The sequence below is a fragment of the Manis javanica genome, chromosome 1, assembly GCF_040802235.1.
Source record: "Manis javanica isolate MJ-LG chromosome 1, MJ_LKY, whole genome shotgun sequence".
NCBI classification, from domain to species: Eukaryota; Metazoa; Chordata; class Mammalia; order Pholidota; family Manidae; genus Manis; species Manis javanica.
Window position 1 is genome coordinate 208,760,198 of NC_133156.1, and position 18,823 is coordinate 208,779,020.

The 18,823-nt window shown below is 38.6% G+C and overlaps 1 protein-coding gene and 1 non-coding gene across 5 annotated transcripts in view; both read right to left on the bottom strand.

Annotated features, from left to right (window-relative positions):
* Positions 1 to 675: 675 nt before the first annotated feature.
* EML4 (EMAP like 4) overlaps positions 676 to 18,823 on the bottom strand; it is a 192,028-nt gene continuing 173,880 nt past the window's right edge. For all 4 annotated transcript variants that reach the window (XM_036990811.2, XM_036990812.2, XM_017661038.3 and 1 more), the window contains 4 exons: positions 7,381 to 7,468; positions 6,760 to 6,858; positions 4,057 to 4,187; positions 676 to 3,436 (listed from right to left, as the gene is read on the bottom strand). In XM_036990811.2, the coding sequence (XP_036846706.1) occupies positions 2,963 to 3,436; positions 4,057 to 4,187; positions 6,760 to 6,858; positions 7,381 to 7,468 (792 nt within the window). In that variant the 3' untranslated portion in view covers positions 676 to 2,962. The remainder of the gene's footprint in view (positions 3,437 to 4,056; positions 4,188 to 6,759; positions 6,859 to 7,380; positions 7,469 to 18,823) is intronic.
* LOC118967014 (U6 spliceosomal RNA) lies at positions 11,027 to 11,134 on the bottom strand. The gene has a single exon (XR_005053789.1). It is a non-coding gene; the product is annotated as a U6 spliceosomal RNA (small nuclear RNA).

An 18,823-nucleotide genomic window follows, 5' to 3' on the forward strand; every position in this document is an offset into this window, starting at 1 on the left:
GTCTATAGTTTCCAACACTATTGAAGACATGGATCTTTTTTATTAGCAGGAAAAAAACCACATTGTTTAGTCGGTTTGTTCTGTTGCCCACCAGCCATTTTTGTCTCCTAATTGGTGAAAGAAAGAATACCTACCCCAGGACAGCCTCTCATGGGTTAGTATATGTCAGTGGCCATGAACATATATATTCACAGTTATCAAAGATCATGAATGTAATGGTGAAAAGCCCTTCATTTCCAGGATTGTAGAACTAGGGAACGTACAGAATACTTTCAATCGAATCTTCCTAAGGAAAAATTTGTACCACCCAACTTACTATGGTTGTGGTGTGCGGATTATCTGTGTCACTAAGCGACATGGGAGAGATGGAGAAAACAGAATGCAATGTCTTGCTGAGTTTAAAGACATGAAGGGCTAATTACTGGGGAAGTCCGGTCAGGTAGGTAAGCAGGACTGGCCAATGTTAACATTAGTGAACATATAGGCATGAAATAAATTAGAACAAAGCTATTTCCTTATTAAATTGAAGCATAAATCAGAAGTAATTTCCTCTAATATTATGAGATGGAGTTTGTTATCACCAGAATGGTTGTATCCATAGCAGCAGCCTACTGATAATTGGACAGCCATGGAAACTAGCAGTATAAATGAAGAGGTAAGACACACTGGGACAAATGAAATACTTCGATTATTTTATTTTTTAATCTTCAAAATTTTCTGCCATGAGACAGGAATGCATGATATAAATGGCTCAACATCTTCACATGAAACACTTGGATTCATTTTCATTCACAAGTTTTTCTAAAAAGATCTACAATTTCATAATCCTACCCCCTTCCAACCATTATCACAGATTTAATTGACTGTTAAACAGTAGTTGCCAGCAAGAGTGCTGGACTGCTTTCTGCATATTAGTAGTGTCTTTTGAAACTACCACCCAAGAGTATCACAATTATAAATCTCATTGTACACAGCAACCCCAAAGGTGACTGATGTCCCCAAATAAACTCCCTGCTTATCATGGAGCCCTGAATCTCCAGGCACTTAAAGAAATGCTTGTTCTTCTCTTAGAACTACTTCATCTCATAACATTTTTCTTACAGGGACTAGCACATGATGATTTGACTCAATCATCACTCAATAGGCAGATATATATGCCCAATACGTACTGATGATCTCTGTTAATATGTACAGAGCATACTGAAGAAAGACAGGCTGCCTGGAATCTACATCTCTTGTTTTGAAAAGAACTACTTTGAGGTTTTTTTTTTTTTGAACAATTGTAAACAAAAGAGATATACACATAGAGATATACACTGAGTATTTTCAATGTGGTGTATATCATCTTATATAGAGATACACACAAACACAGAGTGTCTACACTCAACCCATAACACACACCCACACCCTTACATACAGCATGTCAGTATAAATGTGAGTGTCCTTGGGAGTTCACTGGAGTTTGTATATTACCAAATGATGATGAAATACCTGATTTGTATTACTCCTGAGAAGATACTAGAAGGGAATGACAGTTCTGATGCACTTTGGAATGGCACAATCACGTAAACACTTGCATACTTAAGACTTCTGAACTCATCCAAAGTTTCTAAACATGATCTAACCAAAAAAAAGGAAGAAGATATCAAATCAATGCAGCGAGTTAAAAAATAAAAAGTTTTTTATAATCAAAGTATAAACAAATATATAGGAAATGCATATTTGTCATTAAAGTAGGGAACACATACTTAAGAAAAACATAGTTACCTGACAAAACTTAAACAAAAAAACTATCCAATGCATCATCATACATGTACTGCCCCAAATAGCAGAGGATAGCCACATTAGAACTGCAGGGCTTATAGCAGCCCAACCAGAAAAAAATTACCATGTATGGCAAGTCTGTTAAGTATGCAATTTATAAACAATTACTGTTGTTCACACTTCTATAAAAATAATTTTCAGTTTGCTGAATATCCCTCAATAAAGTGTATCAAAGTCAAAACTAAAGCAGTGAATTTCAAGCACCAATTAGATCATTTAAATTTACTGTTTGTATTTTGCTGTTATTGAGGGAACAAATTATGACAGGCTAAGCTAAAATTAGCCTAGTAATCTTACAGTTTAGTTTTTAAAGGCATGTGGTTTTTTTTTTTCATTCACTTGAATGCCAAACATTCACAATGTTTAGGCCAGTAAGGGAATCCTTGGAGGAATCCATTTAATTCTGAGTATCAATGATTTAATAATATACATTAAAAGCTCTGTAACAAACCACTGCTTAGTTCTTAAGATAAAATAGATTTGGATGTAAAAAGTGAAGGGATTGTTCCCATGCCTCAGAAAAGGCAGCACCTCTCCAGGAGGTGGACGAGCACATCCGGACACCGCTGGCAGCGGAAAAGACCGCGTCAGTTATTCAAGAAGGTGACACTGTTGATTACAGCAATACTGAAGGCTTTTTTAACTAAAAAATTTCCACTAGACATTTGCAGTGGGAGGACATCTCAGTAAAAGAGCAATTTTTTTTCTGATTTCTTTTTCTGCATCAGGGAAAAAAAGTAGCAGTCTGAGCCAGTAGATGAGTAACAGTGTTTGTGGTGCCACTGGTTGTTCCTGAAGAAAAGATGTTCAGATAACAAGGGGTTTATTTTAAATTGAACAACTGCTGTTTTTGTTTCCAGTATTTACATCATACCACTTACATACAGTCACTGCTGAGACATAATTCATGTTTCAGTCTGTCCTACTAATTAAGTTTGGTTAATTTTCAACACACACCAAACAGCCTTTAGGTAAGCTGCATTTGAGAGACTGAAGATAAGATGACTGAAGAAAACAGATCACGTGGAAACCAAGATTTGATCAACAGTGATTCTCCACCCCATCCCGGCCTGTTATCTGAACCCTATCACAAGGTCACATGCAGCTGAGGGAGAACAGCTGCACTGCAGTCCTGCTGTTAGGATAGGGGTGGAAGGTCTTGCTGGTTCTCAGTGAGAGCAGCTTCCCTCTGCTGCTCACTGACCTCACTGGATAGCTCTTCGCAAACAGGCTCCCCGAGGTCTTCACTGCCCCCTTCACTCTGCTCCTCGCTGTGGGCTTCTCTGGGCTCCGCAGCCTGTTCCAGGCTGTTCTCCAGAAGTGTGGGAGAATTGCTTAGTCTACTTTCTTCCTCAGCTGTCTCATTTAAGGGCTGGGAAAGAGGCGGAGTGGGTGCATCAGATGGCATGACGTTTTCCATGGAAGAGATGGGGACTTTGGTTAGAGGAGTATCTGTTACAATCTCATTTGGAGGCAAGGACAACTTTTCCACAAGTTTCCACTGAATGATGCTCATGTCTTTCCCACCAGTTGAAATAAGATGACTGTCATTATGAGTAAAACTGACATTGGTGACATGGCTGCTGTGGGCACTGTACTTGTGACTGGGAGCCTATATGAAATAAATCAAACAGGAAAATTAAACTCATTCTTTACAAGCCTACTTCTAGCAATGGGCTAGGTAATAAGGGTGTATGTAACAGGTAAGCTTATGAAACAGCTACCTAACAGTCATTTCCTCTTAATACCTATTTATATGGTATATAAATTGGACATCTATACTTTCAGACTGTACATTTAAAAAGAACTAAAAGTCTATCTCCTCTGGATGTCAGGTTGGTATATTTGTCAGAGCTTAGTAACTTCCACTAGGAGAGATTTTACTAGGTTGGCAGTTCTTAAGTTTTATGCTGGTCATACATCTAACAAATAAAACATCTTAGTATCTTTAGGAGAAATTTGTAACTGCCAAAAAATCAAAATAAAAAACTAGACAATAAAAATGAACAGAACATCCTCAGCTATCTTCTGTAACTGTCTCCTTGATGTTCATGAGGAAGGAGAAGACAAGCAGTGCCTCCTGGATGCTCACGGATGGCCCTGTGCTCCCTCTGCGCATTGTGCTATCACGGATAGTAATTAGTCACCCTACAAATAAGTTCTCACCATCAACACAAAATTATCCACAAACGAAAGGCCCTACAACACTAGTTTTTATTAAACCGAGTTCACCTTTGCTTTGGAGCAGGGATACTGAAACAGATGGACTTTGCAGAAGTCATCAGCAACAGCTATCACCTTCCTATTGTGGGATCGCACCAGTGCATTGATATCTGTCCCATCGGATCCTTCTGGCCAGACACCTTTAATATGGAAACACAGGGGTGCAGAAAAATTAGCCTGAAAGAAATAACTGTGGATAATATATAGGCTTATTAATTTTAGATTTATTAAGATTTTTAGTATCTTATTATTTTCATCTCTGTCCCAACTCTTAGCTGCTACATTTCCCTTACGAATTTCTTAGTGGCTCAACACTTACTGCAAATGATGTTTACTCAATATGTAACTAGTAATAAAATTAAACCAAAACAACCTCAAGACAGCAAATTTCGAGACTGACTCACTAGTAACCAGCAGGTGGCGCTAATAAACTCACTTTTAGCTTGTCTCACCTCAGTAATAAGCTTTTCCTTTTTAAAGTTTCTGTGTGGAGGGCACATTCTTAGTTACTTATATAAGGTGCAGAAACAAAACCATAGCATTAATTCTTCAAAGTAGACTCTGGGTAAGCTGTATAAGATTTACAATCTCCCCTGATCCCTTTCAAGCAGGCACTTAAAAGAAAACCTCATAGAGATTTCTTTCATAATCGAAATGCATAGGCCATCCACTAGTCACCATTCTATCCCACAGAATTTCCCAGGAACTATTATTTATGTCCAGAGATAAGACAGCAAATTTATTCTGATTTATTATGAGGCACTCGTGATCATGTTCAACATATTTGCACAAAACTCTAGTAGACTAGATGAAAATGACAATAGGTATGGGTTGAGATGCTGGCCTCCTGCAGTTTAGTACTATTCTAGAGAACAAATATATTTTTGGTAAATTTGCTAAAATAAGTCAAAGCACTTTTTGACTGACACCTCTTAATAAGTAAATAAATACTGTCTCATTAAAACGAGTAGGTAAGTTATCAGCTATTGGCCACTGCTTCAGTTTTACCTAGAATAATGAAGTTGTTTATGGACCAGTTGGGTTATTGTTTTTCATTTCTTCCTAGACTAGTAGGTTATCTCTACAGCAGTTGTACTAGAGAACAGGTACCTATAATGGATTATTTTTCTAATGCATACAGCATAAAGAAACGTTTAGAGCTATGATCATGCTGGAGCAAAGAGCATCTTTCAGAAGGCAGAGATACAACTGTTTACAGGGAAAGTACTCATATTTTGGGTACTGCTTTAGGTATTGGTACCACATCCATATACAGTATTTTAATTACTGAGTACAACATCTATTTTTAATTCTTTGCAAACAAGGCTTTATTATTTTAACTTTTCTGTTTGTCTCCTTTTTCAGAAGGATGCCTACAGATTGGAACAGGCTTAGAAAACTGTCACAGAGGACAGATTCAGTTTTACCTAGAATAATGAAGTTGTTTATAGACTAGTTGGGTTATTGTTTTTCATTTCTTCCTAGACTAGTAGACTTCTCTATCTCTACAGCAGTTGTACTAGAGAACAGGTACCTATAATGGATTATATTTCTAATGGAAACGTTCAAAACATGAAGTTTTATCTTTAAATAATATCTACTAAAAATGCCTTTACATTTCAACAAATGGTGCTGGGACAACTGGACATTCACAAGCAAAAGAGTAACAACTGTTGACAAGGATGTGAAGACACTGCACGCTGCTGGTGGGAGTGTAAATGGTAGTCACTCTAGCAAACGGTCTGGCAGTTCCTCAAGAGTAAACACAGAGTTACAAACTAACCCTGCAATTCTATTCCTAAGTGTACACCCGCGAGAAAAGAAGACATGTCTACACAAAACTTGAACACACTTGTTCAAAACAGCATTATTTACAGTAGCTGAAAAGTAAAAACTAAGTGTCTATCAACTGAAGAATGGATAAACAAAATACGGTACATATGTAAAGTGGGATACCACTCAGACATAAAGTGCTGTACCAACACGTTAATTCCTACAGGCGTTGAACCTTCAAAATATTACACTAAAGGAAAAAGCTAGTCTCAGTGGATCACACGTTGTATGACTCCCATCTATATGAACTACCTGGGACAGGCAAATCCTCAGAGAAAGAAAAGAGATCAGTAGTTGCTGGTTAGGGGAGTGACTGCTCATGGGGTTTTCTTTAGTGACTGCTAGAGGGTTTTCCATTTGGAGTAATGAAATGTTCTAAAATTGGACAGTGATGGTGGTGGCACAGCTCTGTGAAGATACTAAAACCACCAAATTGTAAACTATTTTTTTTACTGTAGTTGCTATACATAATTATATTGGTTTTAAGTGTACAACATACTCAATTTTATGCTTTAGGTGAATTATATGGTAATGATATCTCAAAGGTATTAAAAAAGCCTTCACAAATTCAAAAGTTTCAATTTTCACTTGGAGGGAAAAAAATGGGAAGGTACTCTGTGCTGTTTTATACATTTCTTTCAATTGTCTTTCATATTTGTTGGTGACCAAACATCTGCTGGATTCTGCAGAGAACAAACCTCATACTGGCCTGCAATTCTATTTTATGTCTTAAATGTATTTTGACTCTGAATCTGGCGTTAATAGTGATTAACTAAAGAACATATACAAACTATTTTTCATTTAGAAATCTAAGCAAGTAATTATTATATACAAAAACACCCATAAACCACCTTTTCCCATCAGGTGTCATGTTCTTACCAAAGACTTGAAAGCCTAGTACACAGGTATATGTCGTCCAATTGATGTCCTTACAATCCGATCGATTCCTGATTAGTTTGCAGCCACTTGGAATGTCCCCTTTAAATTCAGAAACAGGAAGTGTAATCATAGTGCTGTGTACAAATTATTTGAAAATACATCTTGATTCAAACTAGGCACGTTTACTTGTATTTATAATCCATACACTGAAAAACATCAAGGCACATTTGAAAAGGAAAAGAAAGTGTTTACTCTAACAGGGTTTATAGAACTGCAAACTGTTTCCCACTGAAGTTGTTCTTTTTTCTTTAAAAAGCATAAATGCCCAACCATTATACTCCTTCCTGCCTCTGGTAAAAGTTAAACACAAAACATTCAGAGCAGCATCAATCTCTCTAAGTAATTTCTTATGACTACATGTCTAACCATTTGAATTAATTTGTTACTTTCTTAGATAAGTGAACCGTATTTGAGATTCTTATTAGACAGTTCAGAGTAACATATGGTTTGTCAGGTTAGAGGCCAGCATGCATTTTCTCTATGCAATTCATATTCAATGCAGCCTGTTCATTAATGCCCCTGACAGACACATTTCAGTTCTATGTGGTCATTTATACTTACAGTACAGTATCTCATAGTCTCCCGAGTTAGACATTATGTATTTGTTGTCTGGGGACCAGTCAAGGTGTGTTATATAGCTGGAATGTCCCTAGGAAATAATAGATCAACTATTAGAAAGCAGTTAAGAGTTCTCAATGGTGAACAGTTTAATAGTTAGCCAATACTGTTGAGTAGTCATTCACCTGGAACTCCTTAAGTGCAGAGAGCAGTACCACACCCGCCAGAACCCAACAGGACTTAGCAGGTCTTTAGCTCTTTTTCAGTCTGTCTTGTTGGGAACTGAAGATGCCGGTAATGAATGAGAAGATCTGGCAACTTTTGTAATGAAAGAGATCTCACCACAGTGGAAACATTTAACACTTGGAACCCGGGAGTATCCTATTGGGCTCTCCACCTAGATACCAGCAACAAGCACCCACTCCTTGTGTTAGAAACTCCTGAGGAAGACAGTCTCAAACTTGTACTTTAAAGGACTCCACAACAGATATCATACCCTCAGGCTTTATTTCAAGTCACCCTGTCCCTGTTATAGTGACTTCATTTTTGAGACTGATGTATTGGTCCCAAGTTGTTCACAGAGAGTATCCATGATACGTCCCAGGGGCTGAGGAACACTGCACACATACACAGTCATATGACGGTCTCCTAGAAAAACCAGATCAGCATCTAATACAATCATCTGACTCCTTAAAACCTTCCTCAAACAGGGACACAGAGCTCTTTTTCTACTTAGGTTTTACTAACACTGTGGGAATTAAAACACTAAACTACTAAATGCTGTATTTTGTTAGCTTCACATGCATTTGATGATTTCTAATAAATTATTTCAGATAAATCACAGAAGTCCTACAGTTTACCAAAGTCAGTGGAGACTCAAAATCACTTATCTACTATAGTCTGTGGTAAAACAGACAGGCATACCTTGGAGACATTGAGAATTTGGTTCCAGATCACTGCAATAGAGTGCATACTGCAATAAAGCAAGTCAAATTAATTTTTTGGTTTTCCAGTGCATTTGAAAGTTATGTTTTAGCTATCCTGCAGTCTTATCAAGTGTGCAACAGCATGTCTAAAAAAAAAATGTAAATACATTGATTTAAAAATATTTTATTGCTAAAAATGCTAAATATCGTCTGAACTTTCAGTGAGTGGCAATTATTGATCACCAAAACAAATTAATCGTAATGAAAAAGTTTGAAATATTGGGTGATCAGTAAAATGTGACACAGAGACATAAAATGAGCAAATGCTGTTGGAAGTTGGCACAAATAGACTTGCTCAATGCAGGGTTGCCACAAACTTTCGTTTGTAAAAAAAATACTATCTATGAAGTGCAATAAAACAGGATAGGCCTGTATTTGATGTCTGTTGTACTTTTTGAATTACCAGCATTCTGTGCACATGGTTTTATTTTTTTAACTTAATGAATTCAAAGCACTTTAGGTGTTTACATGAAGTACTCTAATTATTCCATTACCCTTCTGAAGTCTAACCTGTCCTAACAACCTCTCTGGAGCTATGATCTACCCCACAGTGTTGCATGGCAAATACACATATTTATACGTTTAAATTAAGTTACATGAATTTGAGAACTGTGAAGTTGTTGCCTGAAATCACTAGAGATTGGAAAGGAGTTTGGGAATCCCTTGCCAGACAGCCAGGAGATCTACCAATTTAACAAGAAATCAATTTTCAAAGCCAGAAAGACATATGGTTAATGGATATTTTCTGATTATGGCAGGAGATGGGGTTCACACAAATCCTTTCCATAGTATATCTGAGTCTGATGCCTGGCTCTGGCATCTGGAGTAGCCATGCTTCTAAGAAAACTGTTGCTTCATGAAGAGTCTAACCAGGTTAGCCACGGCAAAATACAGTCTTCCAGGGAATATTCATCCTAATGTACAAAGAACTTAAAAATATTGTCTGAATCTTTGTCAAAAGACTTTAATAGTATCACCTTGAAGAATATCAAAAGCATTGTATGTATGCATGGTATTCATGTAACTCACATCTGTGTTGGAAACAGAACATTATTTAGAAGGTAAATCAATATAAAGTATTCTTAAAAAGGACTCGAGTAGGAAAAGTTCTCAAACATTGAAAAGGAAGTTATTTTATACTGGAAAACAAAGTGATAATTTTTTTCCCCTGGTATGGATTTCAGTAAATAAAGAAAATATTAAATGCAACTCTGGGGGACTACAGTGTTACCTTTCCCAGATACCCATATCAGACTGTCTTTCCCCACCCAACTCTTACAGATGCACAGCTTGGAGGAAAAGAGCCTCAAACAGCTCCACAAGCACAAGACACAGGGGAGCAAAATCTAGTATATCCTTTTGGAAAGAAACAGGAACATATTCTCAGCTGGCACTTTCATTACTGCCAGTAAGTAGCTTAATGACGTAACCATGATAATGATGGAGCCCAAGAATACTACTCTGGAAAAATCATAAATACTTCAGCTAAATTTTTGTCAACTGCATGGAAGATCATCTCATCAATGGTTTGCAATCCAAGCTGTATATTACAACTACCTGGGGATTAAAAAAAAAAGTACCAAGGCCTAGAGTTAGGGATCTAACTTTTCCCCTCAGTCGGTCTTCAGGTGACCCCCATCAATCATCTAGAGCTGTGCTGTGTAAATGCATCCCCTTCTACAGTGATGAAAATGCCATGTACCTGTGCAGGCCAATGTGGCAGCAACTAGCCACCTGTGGCTTCAAAGCACTCAAAATGTGGCTAGTGCTCCCAAGAACCTGGATTGTATTTAATTTCATAAACAGAAAATCATGGTTAGTAGCAGCGATGCTGGATAATGCAGGTAGAGAACAGGCCATTCTTTCTATGATTCGAAATCTCTCTTTTATTTTCTAATAACTTTCCATATAAACAGAGACCTGTTTCTGGACATTCTTTTCTGTTATTAGTCTATCTTCCAGTTCCTAGTCAACTGTGATAGTTTCGTGGTATGTGGAAAACTTCAGATGAACTTTATAACCATTTTATCATTCTTACAATATATTTAAAATTTAAGATTGTACCAAATTTACAGAATAAGTTGTAGAGAGCAGATTTTTATCTAGTCTGTTCATCTAGAAACACATTATATTTATTTTTTCAGTTCTTAGTTTGTCATTCAGCCATATTTCACAGTGTTTCCTGAGCTTTTCTCACTAGATTTATTCTCAAAGCATCTACAGTTTTTGTTGCTATTGTGAACAGGTTTCTTCCCCCATCACATTTCTTACGTGGTTTTGCTGGTTTGAGGAAAAGCTGATATTCAGAGTATAGACTATTAGTTGCCGATCGAAACCACATTCTCGCCTCCTTTTAGGTGCCCACTGAAAACGCCATATTCCCAACCTCTTCTGCAGCTAGGAGTGGTGGCAGAAGTCACTGAGTGGAGTTTATGGGAAAACTTAAGAAAACTGACTTAGTAGGAATAGTGTCTTCTTCCCCTTGCTCTGATCCTTTCTTCCTGGACCTAGAATGTGACAGCTGGAGTTCCAGCAACATCTTACCAGAGGAGGATGGAGTAGAAAGAAAGAAGGATTCTGAGTCCCTGCTGATGTCTTTTAAATGAGAACATACCTCATTTGTTTTAGTCACCAGGTACTGCAAAATAAATCCTAATTGTTAGAGTAATTATTTTTTTCTTTTTGAATTTGCGTGTCATCCTTGCGCAGGGGCCATGCTAATCTTCTCTGTATTATTCCAATTTTAGTATATGTGCTGCCGAAGCGAGCACTTGTTAGAGTAATTTTGAATTCTACTGCTTTATTGAAATATTTTGTTAGTTTTATGGGTTCTTTTCTTGGAGATCTCTAGATAGACAGTTAAAAAGTCTTTTATTCTTTCCTTTTTGATATATATTTTCAATTACCAAAATGCTAGCAAAAAGAACACTGTTCTTACCAGCACTTCTTGCCTACTCTAACAGACTTGGTAATGCTTTCTGGTACATCACTGCAGCATCAATAAATTATTATCGCCTATGTTAAGATCTCTGAGTAGTAATGTTAAGATGTACACAGGAATTTGAGTCAAACAGAAAGCTATTATGTTGGCATTCAGATGCAGAACAAAATAATCTTAATCCTATTGCAAATAGAACAGAACCTTTAGGTCACTCAGAACTCTTTCATGGAAGAAACACAATTGTTCGTACTTTCCTAGATTCATGTTAAATGCTGAAAACCTGCCTGGATACAACCCAGGGCTTATCTAGTTACTGAGAATAATACTGCAGCTGTGAGTAACAGCTAACAGTTATTGAGTACTCTCTCTTTCTCTATGGCATTAAGTTTAAGTACTTTCCTTATATTCTCAGTTCTAAATCTCACAGCAAGCTTATTGAAAATGCACAGTTAGTAGGTGAAGAACTTTAGGAGGCAGAAAGAGGTTAAGTAATTTTTCTGAAGTCACATAACAATAATTGGTGGAGCCAGAGTCAAACTCACGTCAGATGATTCCGGACCAAAGTGCACACAACATTTAAATCATGCTTATCTTTTACTCATTTCTGTAACACCAAAGATAAGCAGAAAGTAATTTAAACACTGCATTTTAAGAAAAGGAATTTAAAAGTAATCAAAGACCTTTTCAGTACATTTTCAAAATAGTATAAGAAAAGCTGGAAAAATGTGCGGAAAGCAAAACTATAAAACCTCACAACACTTACTTAGGGATCTTTGAGGAAATCAGCCAGTAGTCTTCAAATTATTTTTAGCTATCAAAGTCATTTGTCATTAAATCTTCTAGAGAAGCCAAATACATAAACCAAATACAATCAGACACACACCAGCCCAGCCCCACCGTCAAATATTAGGACTTTGCAGGAGACAAGTTAAAAAGAGCTGGTTTCCAAAGCCTCCTTATAAACTGTTTAACAGCGGTAGTCACAAAATCCAACTGCTTACAAAGTGAATATATGATATAACCATGAACCCATGAATTCTATAGTCAAAGCACTTTTTCTAATATTTACTAGACACTAAAGAGGTGGATGATGCTCTCATTCTAAGTAAAATAAAAAGGTTGTTCTGTTCTAAATTATATGATTGAATTAAGAGCCACAAAATGCCACAGGATCAGTCAAGTAGGCTTAGAGTGTGCTGGCAGTGGGAGTGGAGAGCCCGAGGGCAGCCGGCAGACAGTGTGCTTCCGCACAAAAGTGAGAGGGCAGAGACAAGCCGCAGAAGAGGGCACAAGGCTGCCACAGACCCACAGCACACAGGATGCCCTCAGTCTACCTCTCTTCCCCTCTATCCCTCAGCTGCACCAGAGGTCCGGCTTATGACGAGCAAATTATTTTTTGGAAGATCACTGGGATTCCTTCAAAGAGATGGGCCAGTTATTTTGTCCTGCACCTATTTTTGCTTTGTTTCTAAAGTAACAAGGATTGTACAGCATGAGAACATGAGAACTAAATCCGAGGGTTAGAAATGGGAGAGAGAAGGGAAGTGACAGGGTCTGTGAAAAAGAGATTCAACCAAAAGTGCTCTCAGCTAGGCCCTTCTAGCATATGCCGAGGTTTCCCAGGGTTCTAAGGATTAAGCAGAGACACATCAAAGATGTAACTCAGTCTTGATCACCTTTGGAGACTATTTAGTTTGTTCATGTACTTACACTGTAAGGTAACTGTATTGAGATTGGCTTTATCAGCAGGTTAGAACATAAAACAAAGAACCATGATAAATGAGCTCCTGCTGTAGTTCCCTCAGTTTTCCTACTCATCAAATAAGTCTTCATATGCTAAAAGTTTTGTGGTTCTAAATGAGATTAGAGTGACATTTTTAAAGAACACCTCAAAGATGGAATGAATACTGAATCTCCAGGTTTACAGTTCATGCTAACTTTTTTTTAACACTGTAATTTTGAAAAAGATAAGTATCAAATAATTTCAATCATCTGTGGAGTATAACAACAAAGAGAAAACTGAAGGAACAAAACAGCAGCAGACTCACAGAACCCAAGAATGGACTAACAGATACCAAAGGGAGAGGGACTGGGGAGGATGGGTGGGCAGGGAGGGATAAGGGGGAAAACAGGGCATTACGATTAGCACACATAATGTAGGGAGTTGGGGACATGGGGAAGGCAGTGTATACAGAGAAGACAAGTAATGATTCTACAGCATCTTACTACACTGATGGACAGTGACTGTAATGGGGTATGTAGAGGGGGGGACTTGGTGATGGGGGGAGTCTAGTAAACATAATGTTCCTCATGTAATTGTAGATTAATGATACCAAAATAAAAAAAACCCAAAAAACTAAGCACTGTAATTTTAAATGGGTAAGAGTAAATTTCAGGAAAATCATGGAAGGTACTTGGGGTCAGTAGAAAATAGAAATGCTTCAATAAATGAAAGAGCAAGTTTTGTGTTTCTGGAAACTGGTGGCTCTCTCCCAGGACCCTCTGAGGACTAAACTTCAGAATTAACATCAAATAAATCAAAGCAGAAAAAGGCAACGAAGTTGAGAGTTATAGCAGCTTAAGGTCAGCAAGTCGAGTACAACCTGACTGCATGTATGAATCTATCCAAAGAGAGTGGGGGTGGGGATTGGGGTAGGGTGGCCAACATAGAAAAAGAGGAGTCACGAAGCAAATCTGAGTACAACCCATCTCATGTCTACAGCAGAGGGACCTGAACTAAGAACAGTGCCAGTGGCAGCTATGGCCCTATCGTGGACAGAGGTGCTGAGCTTCCTCACCTTCTGATTATACTCTGCTTTCATGTGTACTTTTTTTCCCTAAATGGAAGGACTGAGAGGATGCTGGTGTCTTGTCCCCTTGGCATTTGTATACCTTATTTTAAATGGATAAACTGGAACTCTGATTATGAGTTGGTTTTCTAAGGCTTCCTTATATAGAGAGAGAAAACTTGGCCAGAGGAAACCAGGATTCAACCCTTATCACTTACAGCTCTTGTAAACTGATATTTTATAAATCAAATTTGGAGAACTTAGATAATGTAAGTACATCTCTATAAAATGGATCATCTTATTTCTTAGCTTTTTAAGCTGCAAGCAAGGCTGTGGCCCATAATGACCTCATCAAGCATGCCATGGGTGAAGGGCTCATCATCAGCCAGTGTCCCTTTACCATGAGGTGCTCCTTCCCGTTCTTGGGTACCAGCCACCTTCTCAGCTGACATTTCCATATAAGTAATGCCACGAAGGGGGACAGGCTCCAACTACTTGGCTACATTTTATTAGAGAGACATTTCTCCTAAAGTTCTAAGTATGCTTCTGCAGCTACAGTGGTTGCTTAAATATTGACTAGGAACAGGAAAATATTGGAAATATAAAAGAAAACAGCATTTGTATTTGGAATTGAGTGTCGCCACATTTTAATAAAGACCCAATCTGCACAAAAACCCTGTAATAGGAACTGTTATAATCTCCAATTTTAAGATAATAAAATTAAGATTCAGAGAAGTTAATTAACTTGCTTAAAGTTGCAAACTAGTAAGCGGCAGAGCCAGCATTTGCTCAGTTTTTTCTGTCCAAAATCATAGCAGACAACAGATAAATGCACTTAATATGAAACACTAAGACCAGCTGGTAGAAGCAGACAGCAAGGAGAAGTGACAGCTGGAAGCAAAGCACAAAACAGAAGGTAATTAGGAAAGCAGAAGAGCTCAGCCTTTCGTTGTAGCCTCCACCAGTGCTGTAAACTTCAACAGCTCCTGAGGATATCTCAAAATAATACTTTCAAAAGCTGCCTAACTGGAGGTTAAATCTTGTACAATTGAGAAACTTGCCATTTCTTAACACTTTCAAGTTCATTCTCATTATCCAATGCTGCTCTGTCCTTTCTGGATCAGTTGTACTGTAAAAGCACAATACAGTAATATACATACTGAAAAATCTGAGGCATTATCATACATTGCAAAGTTTTCTCTACTAAGAAAACAAGGTTCAGGCCCCAAGATCTGCCACTGTGTCAAGATTCAATCAAGGGCAAGACATTTATCTTCTCTGAAACTCAGTCTCTTCATCTGTAAAACGAGCTAAGTGTGTGCTACAGTGCTACTGTAAAATTTGATGATTCCACAAGATTGAATCATCTTTGATATACTGTTTATTAAGACATGGACTTTTTAAAAAGGTTGCGGTAAAAAGTAATTAAGAAAAATTCAGTACCTGGTAGGGTAAACTTCGGTAACCTGAAAACTCCTTTCAGTGGACTATTTCATTTAATCATGCTGCACAGTGAGGTATTATGGTACTATTCCATATCAGATAATAAGTTAATAAACTGATTAAAGGATAGATTTAAATGAATGATGATTCATAATTGTTTTCAAGGCAAACAAAAATATTTTGGATAAATACTAAAATTTTGAGGTTGCTTGTGGACCAGTTTATAGGCTGGTTTTTAACATATGGTATGAAATGTACTAAAAAAACCCAACCACCCAATAAATAAATAAATTGTATCTTTGAACAGTAAGTGGGGCCTGGGTTTTGCTTATGTAGATGCTTCTAAAAACTAATTCTTTTATAGAACTGTTTTGTGGTAAAGACTATTAAAAGATCCGTGCCACTAATTTATCAAATGATTTGTGAATCCTAATTTCCTTACATATCAAGCTACCTCATTTCTTATAGAAATAATAGTTACACATATTGAGCACTTACTGTGTGCCAAGAACTATCCTAAGTATTTTACATGTACTGACTTGTGAAGTTGAAATGGCTATTACCCTCTTTTCATAGATGAGAATGGAAATAGAAGATGTAAGTAACTTGCCCAAGATCAGTCTGTAAGTGGTGAAACAAGAATTCAATTCAAATCCAGGGTAGTCTCACCCAAGTATAACTATTATGTTATACTAACTGCTTTTCTCAGCTCAACAGTGTACTTTTTTAAGGACAAGGAACAAAGCTTATACATATTCGCAGTGCCTAGAACATTTCTCTGGTTAGCAGACTACGTGCCATAAGGTAAGCACTCGGTATAGCTACAGAATTAAATCCAATCTTCATCTTACAATGAAGTCAGTCAGAAATGGGCAACAAATTAAAGGAAATGTGCTTCTGTTAATTCTCTTAATGCAGACATATCTCCATATAAATTACTTTACTTTTAGTGGTAGAGAGGTGATACAGGCAACCGCACGGGGTGGGCAGGGACATGATACACTGGGATTAAAAGTGAGATACCCTTTCACACCTGCTTTATTCCACTTTCAAAAAGTGTTACTTTAAGGGTTTCCTATGGAAATAGCTCTGACTTAAGAAATCACCTTAAAACTAGTCAGAGACAGAGGAGAGAGGAAAAGATGGCAGTGTGAGTATGGTGGTGGAAGGCGGAAATCTTCTCCCAAAACCATACATATTTTGAAAATACAGCAAATACAACTATTCCTAAAAGAGTGACCAGAAGTTACAGTACACCAGCCAGTCCATATCTGCGAGAGCCCAACATCTCACAGAAACGGGTAAGGTACAGGGCCGCCATCTGGCGGGACCCAAGCGTTTCCCCAACCCCAGCTCACCAGTGGGAGGAAAACAATCAGAGCAGGGAGGGAGTGGAAGCACAGCACTGCTAAATAACCAGCCCTAGTGATCTGCCCCAGGAGCACAGACACACATTGCATGGTGCTCTGGATATTAGAGGAACAGAAAAGCAAAATCCAAGACTAAGACTGCGAGCAGGTATATATAGCCGGCTGCCCTGGGATGAAAGAAAAGCAGGCACTTTAAAAATCTTAAAAGGTCAAGGTTTAACACGTGGACAAAATTGTCCAGGCACACTCAGCCCAGCAGGTTGGGAACTTTAAGGAGCTTCAGGCGCCCTATTCCCCGGTTGGCAATGCAGCTCCAAGGGCCCTCACCGCGATAAGCAGCCTGCTGTTCCTTCCTCCCCAGTGGCAACTGTGATCAAACTGGCTGTTGCCACCATTGCTGCAGACCAGCCAGACAGCAGCCCCACCTACAGCAACCACACAGCTTAACACAGAGGCTTCTTCCTGCCTGTGGCTAACTGGCCCAGACCCAGAGGCTGCTCCCTGTGCATGGTTGACTGGAACAGACAGTGGATACAGGAGCAGAGACCAGGAGGCATGAAGAGGCTTTGTTCTCACAGCAGAACACGCACCACTCACTTGCAACTCATGCCAGTGCCCTAGGCCATCCCGAGAGCCACCCCACCCACGGCAGGTTAGGGGTTTAACCCAGAGGCTGCTCCCTGTGCATGGCTAACCAGCACAGACAGAGGAGACAGGCCTGGAGACTGGGAGGCATGAAGGGGCTTTGTTCCTGCAGCAAAACATGTGCTGCTCACCTGCAACACCCACCAGTGCCCTAGGCCATCCTGAGGGCCATCCCGCCCACAGCAACTCAGGGGATTAACCCAGAAGCTGCTCCGTGTGTGCAGTTGAACAGCACAGACAGTGGAGACAGGCAAGGCGACCCGCAAGCAGGAAGGGACTTTGGTCTCTGAGCTGACACTTGTGCCACTCGCCAGCAACCATTCCCATCACCATGAAAAGGCATAAGAACTTTGTTCAATCCAAAATCCCTCAAACACCAGAAGGAGGGCTTGGTGAGACTGAAATCACCAATCTTCCTGAAAAAGAATTCAAAGTAAATCATAAACATCCTGATGGAGCTACAGAAAAATATTCAAGAGCTAAGGGATGAATTCAGGAGGGAGATAACAAATGAAACAAACAATGGAAAGATTTAAGAGCAGACTGGGTAAGGTGGAATAGAAATCAGAGAACTGGAACACAGAGAAGCTGAGGCAGAGAGAGAAAAAAGGATCCCTAGGAATTAAAGAATATTAAGAGAACTGTGTGACCAATCCAAACAGAACAATATTTGCATTATAGGGGTACCAGAAGAAGAGTGAGAAAAAGGGATAGAAAGTGTCTTTGAAGAAATTATTGCTGAAAACTCCCCCAATCTGGGGAAGGAAATAGTCTCAGTCCATGGAAGTCCACAGATCTCCCAACACAAGGGACCCAAGGAGGACAACACCAAGACATAATAATTAAAATGGCAAAGATCAAAGACAAGGACAGAGTATTACAAGCAGCCAGAAAGAGAAAAAAGATCACCTACATGGGAAAACCCATCAGGCTATCATCAGACTTCTCAGCAGAAAGGACATAAGGAAATGGTACATTTAATGCAATGAAACAGAAGGGCCTTGAACCAAGAATACTCTATCCAGAAAGATTATCATTTAAATTTGAAGGAGGGATTAAACAATTCCCAGATAAGCAAAAGTTGAGGGAATTTACCTCCTGCAAACCATCTCTAAAGTGTATTTTAAAGGGACTGCTCTCTGTCTCAAGCTAAATAGCTGTCACCAGAGAAGATAAAACCACAGCAAAGGAAGTAGACAAACTAAATACGAACTAAATGCAAAATTAAATCAGCTATCCACAAAGTCAGTCAAGGGGAACACAAAGAGTACA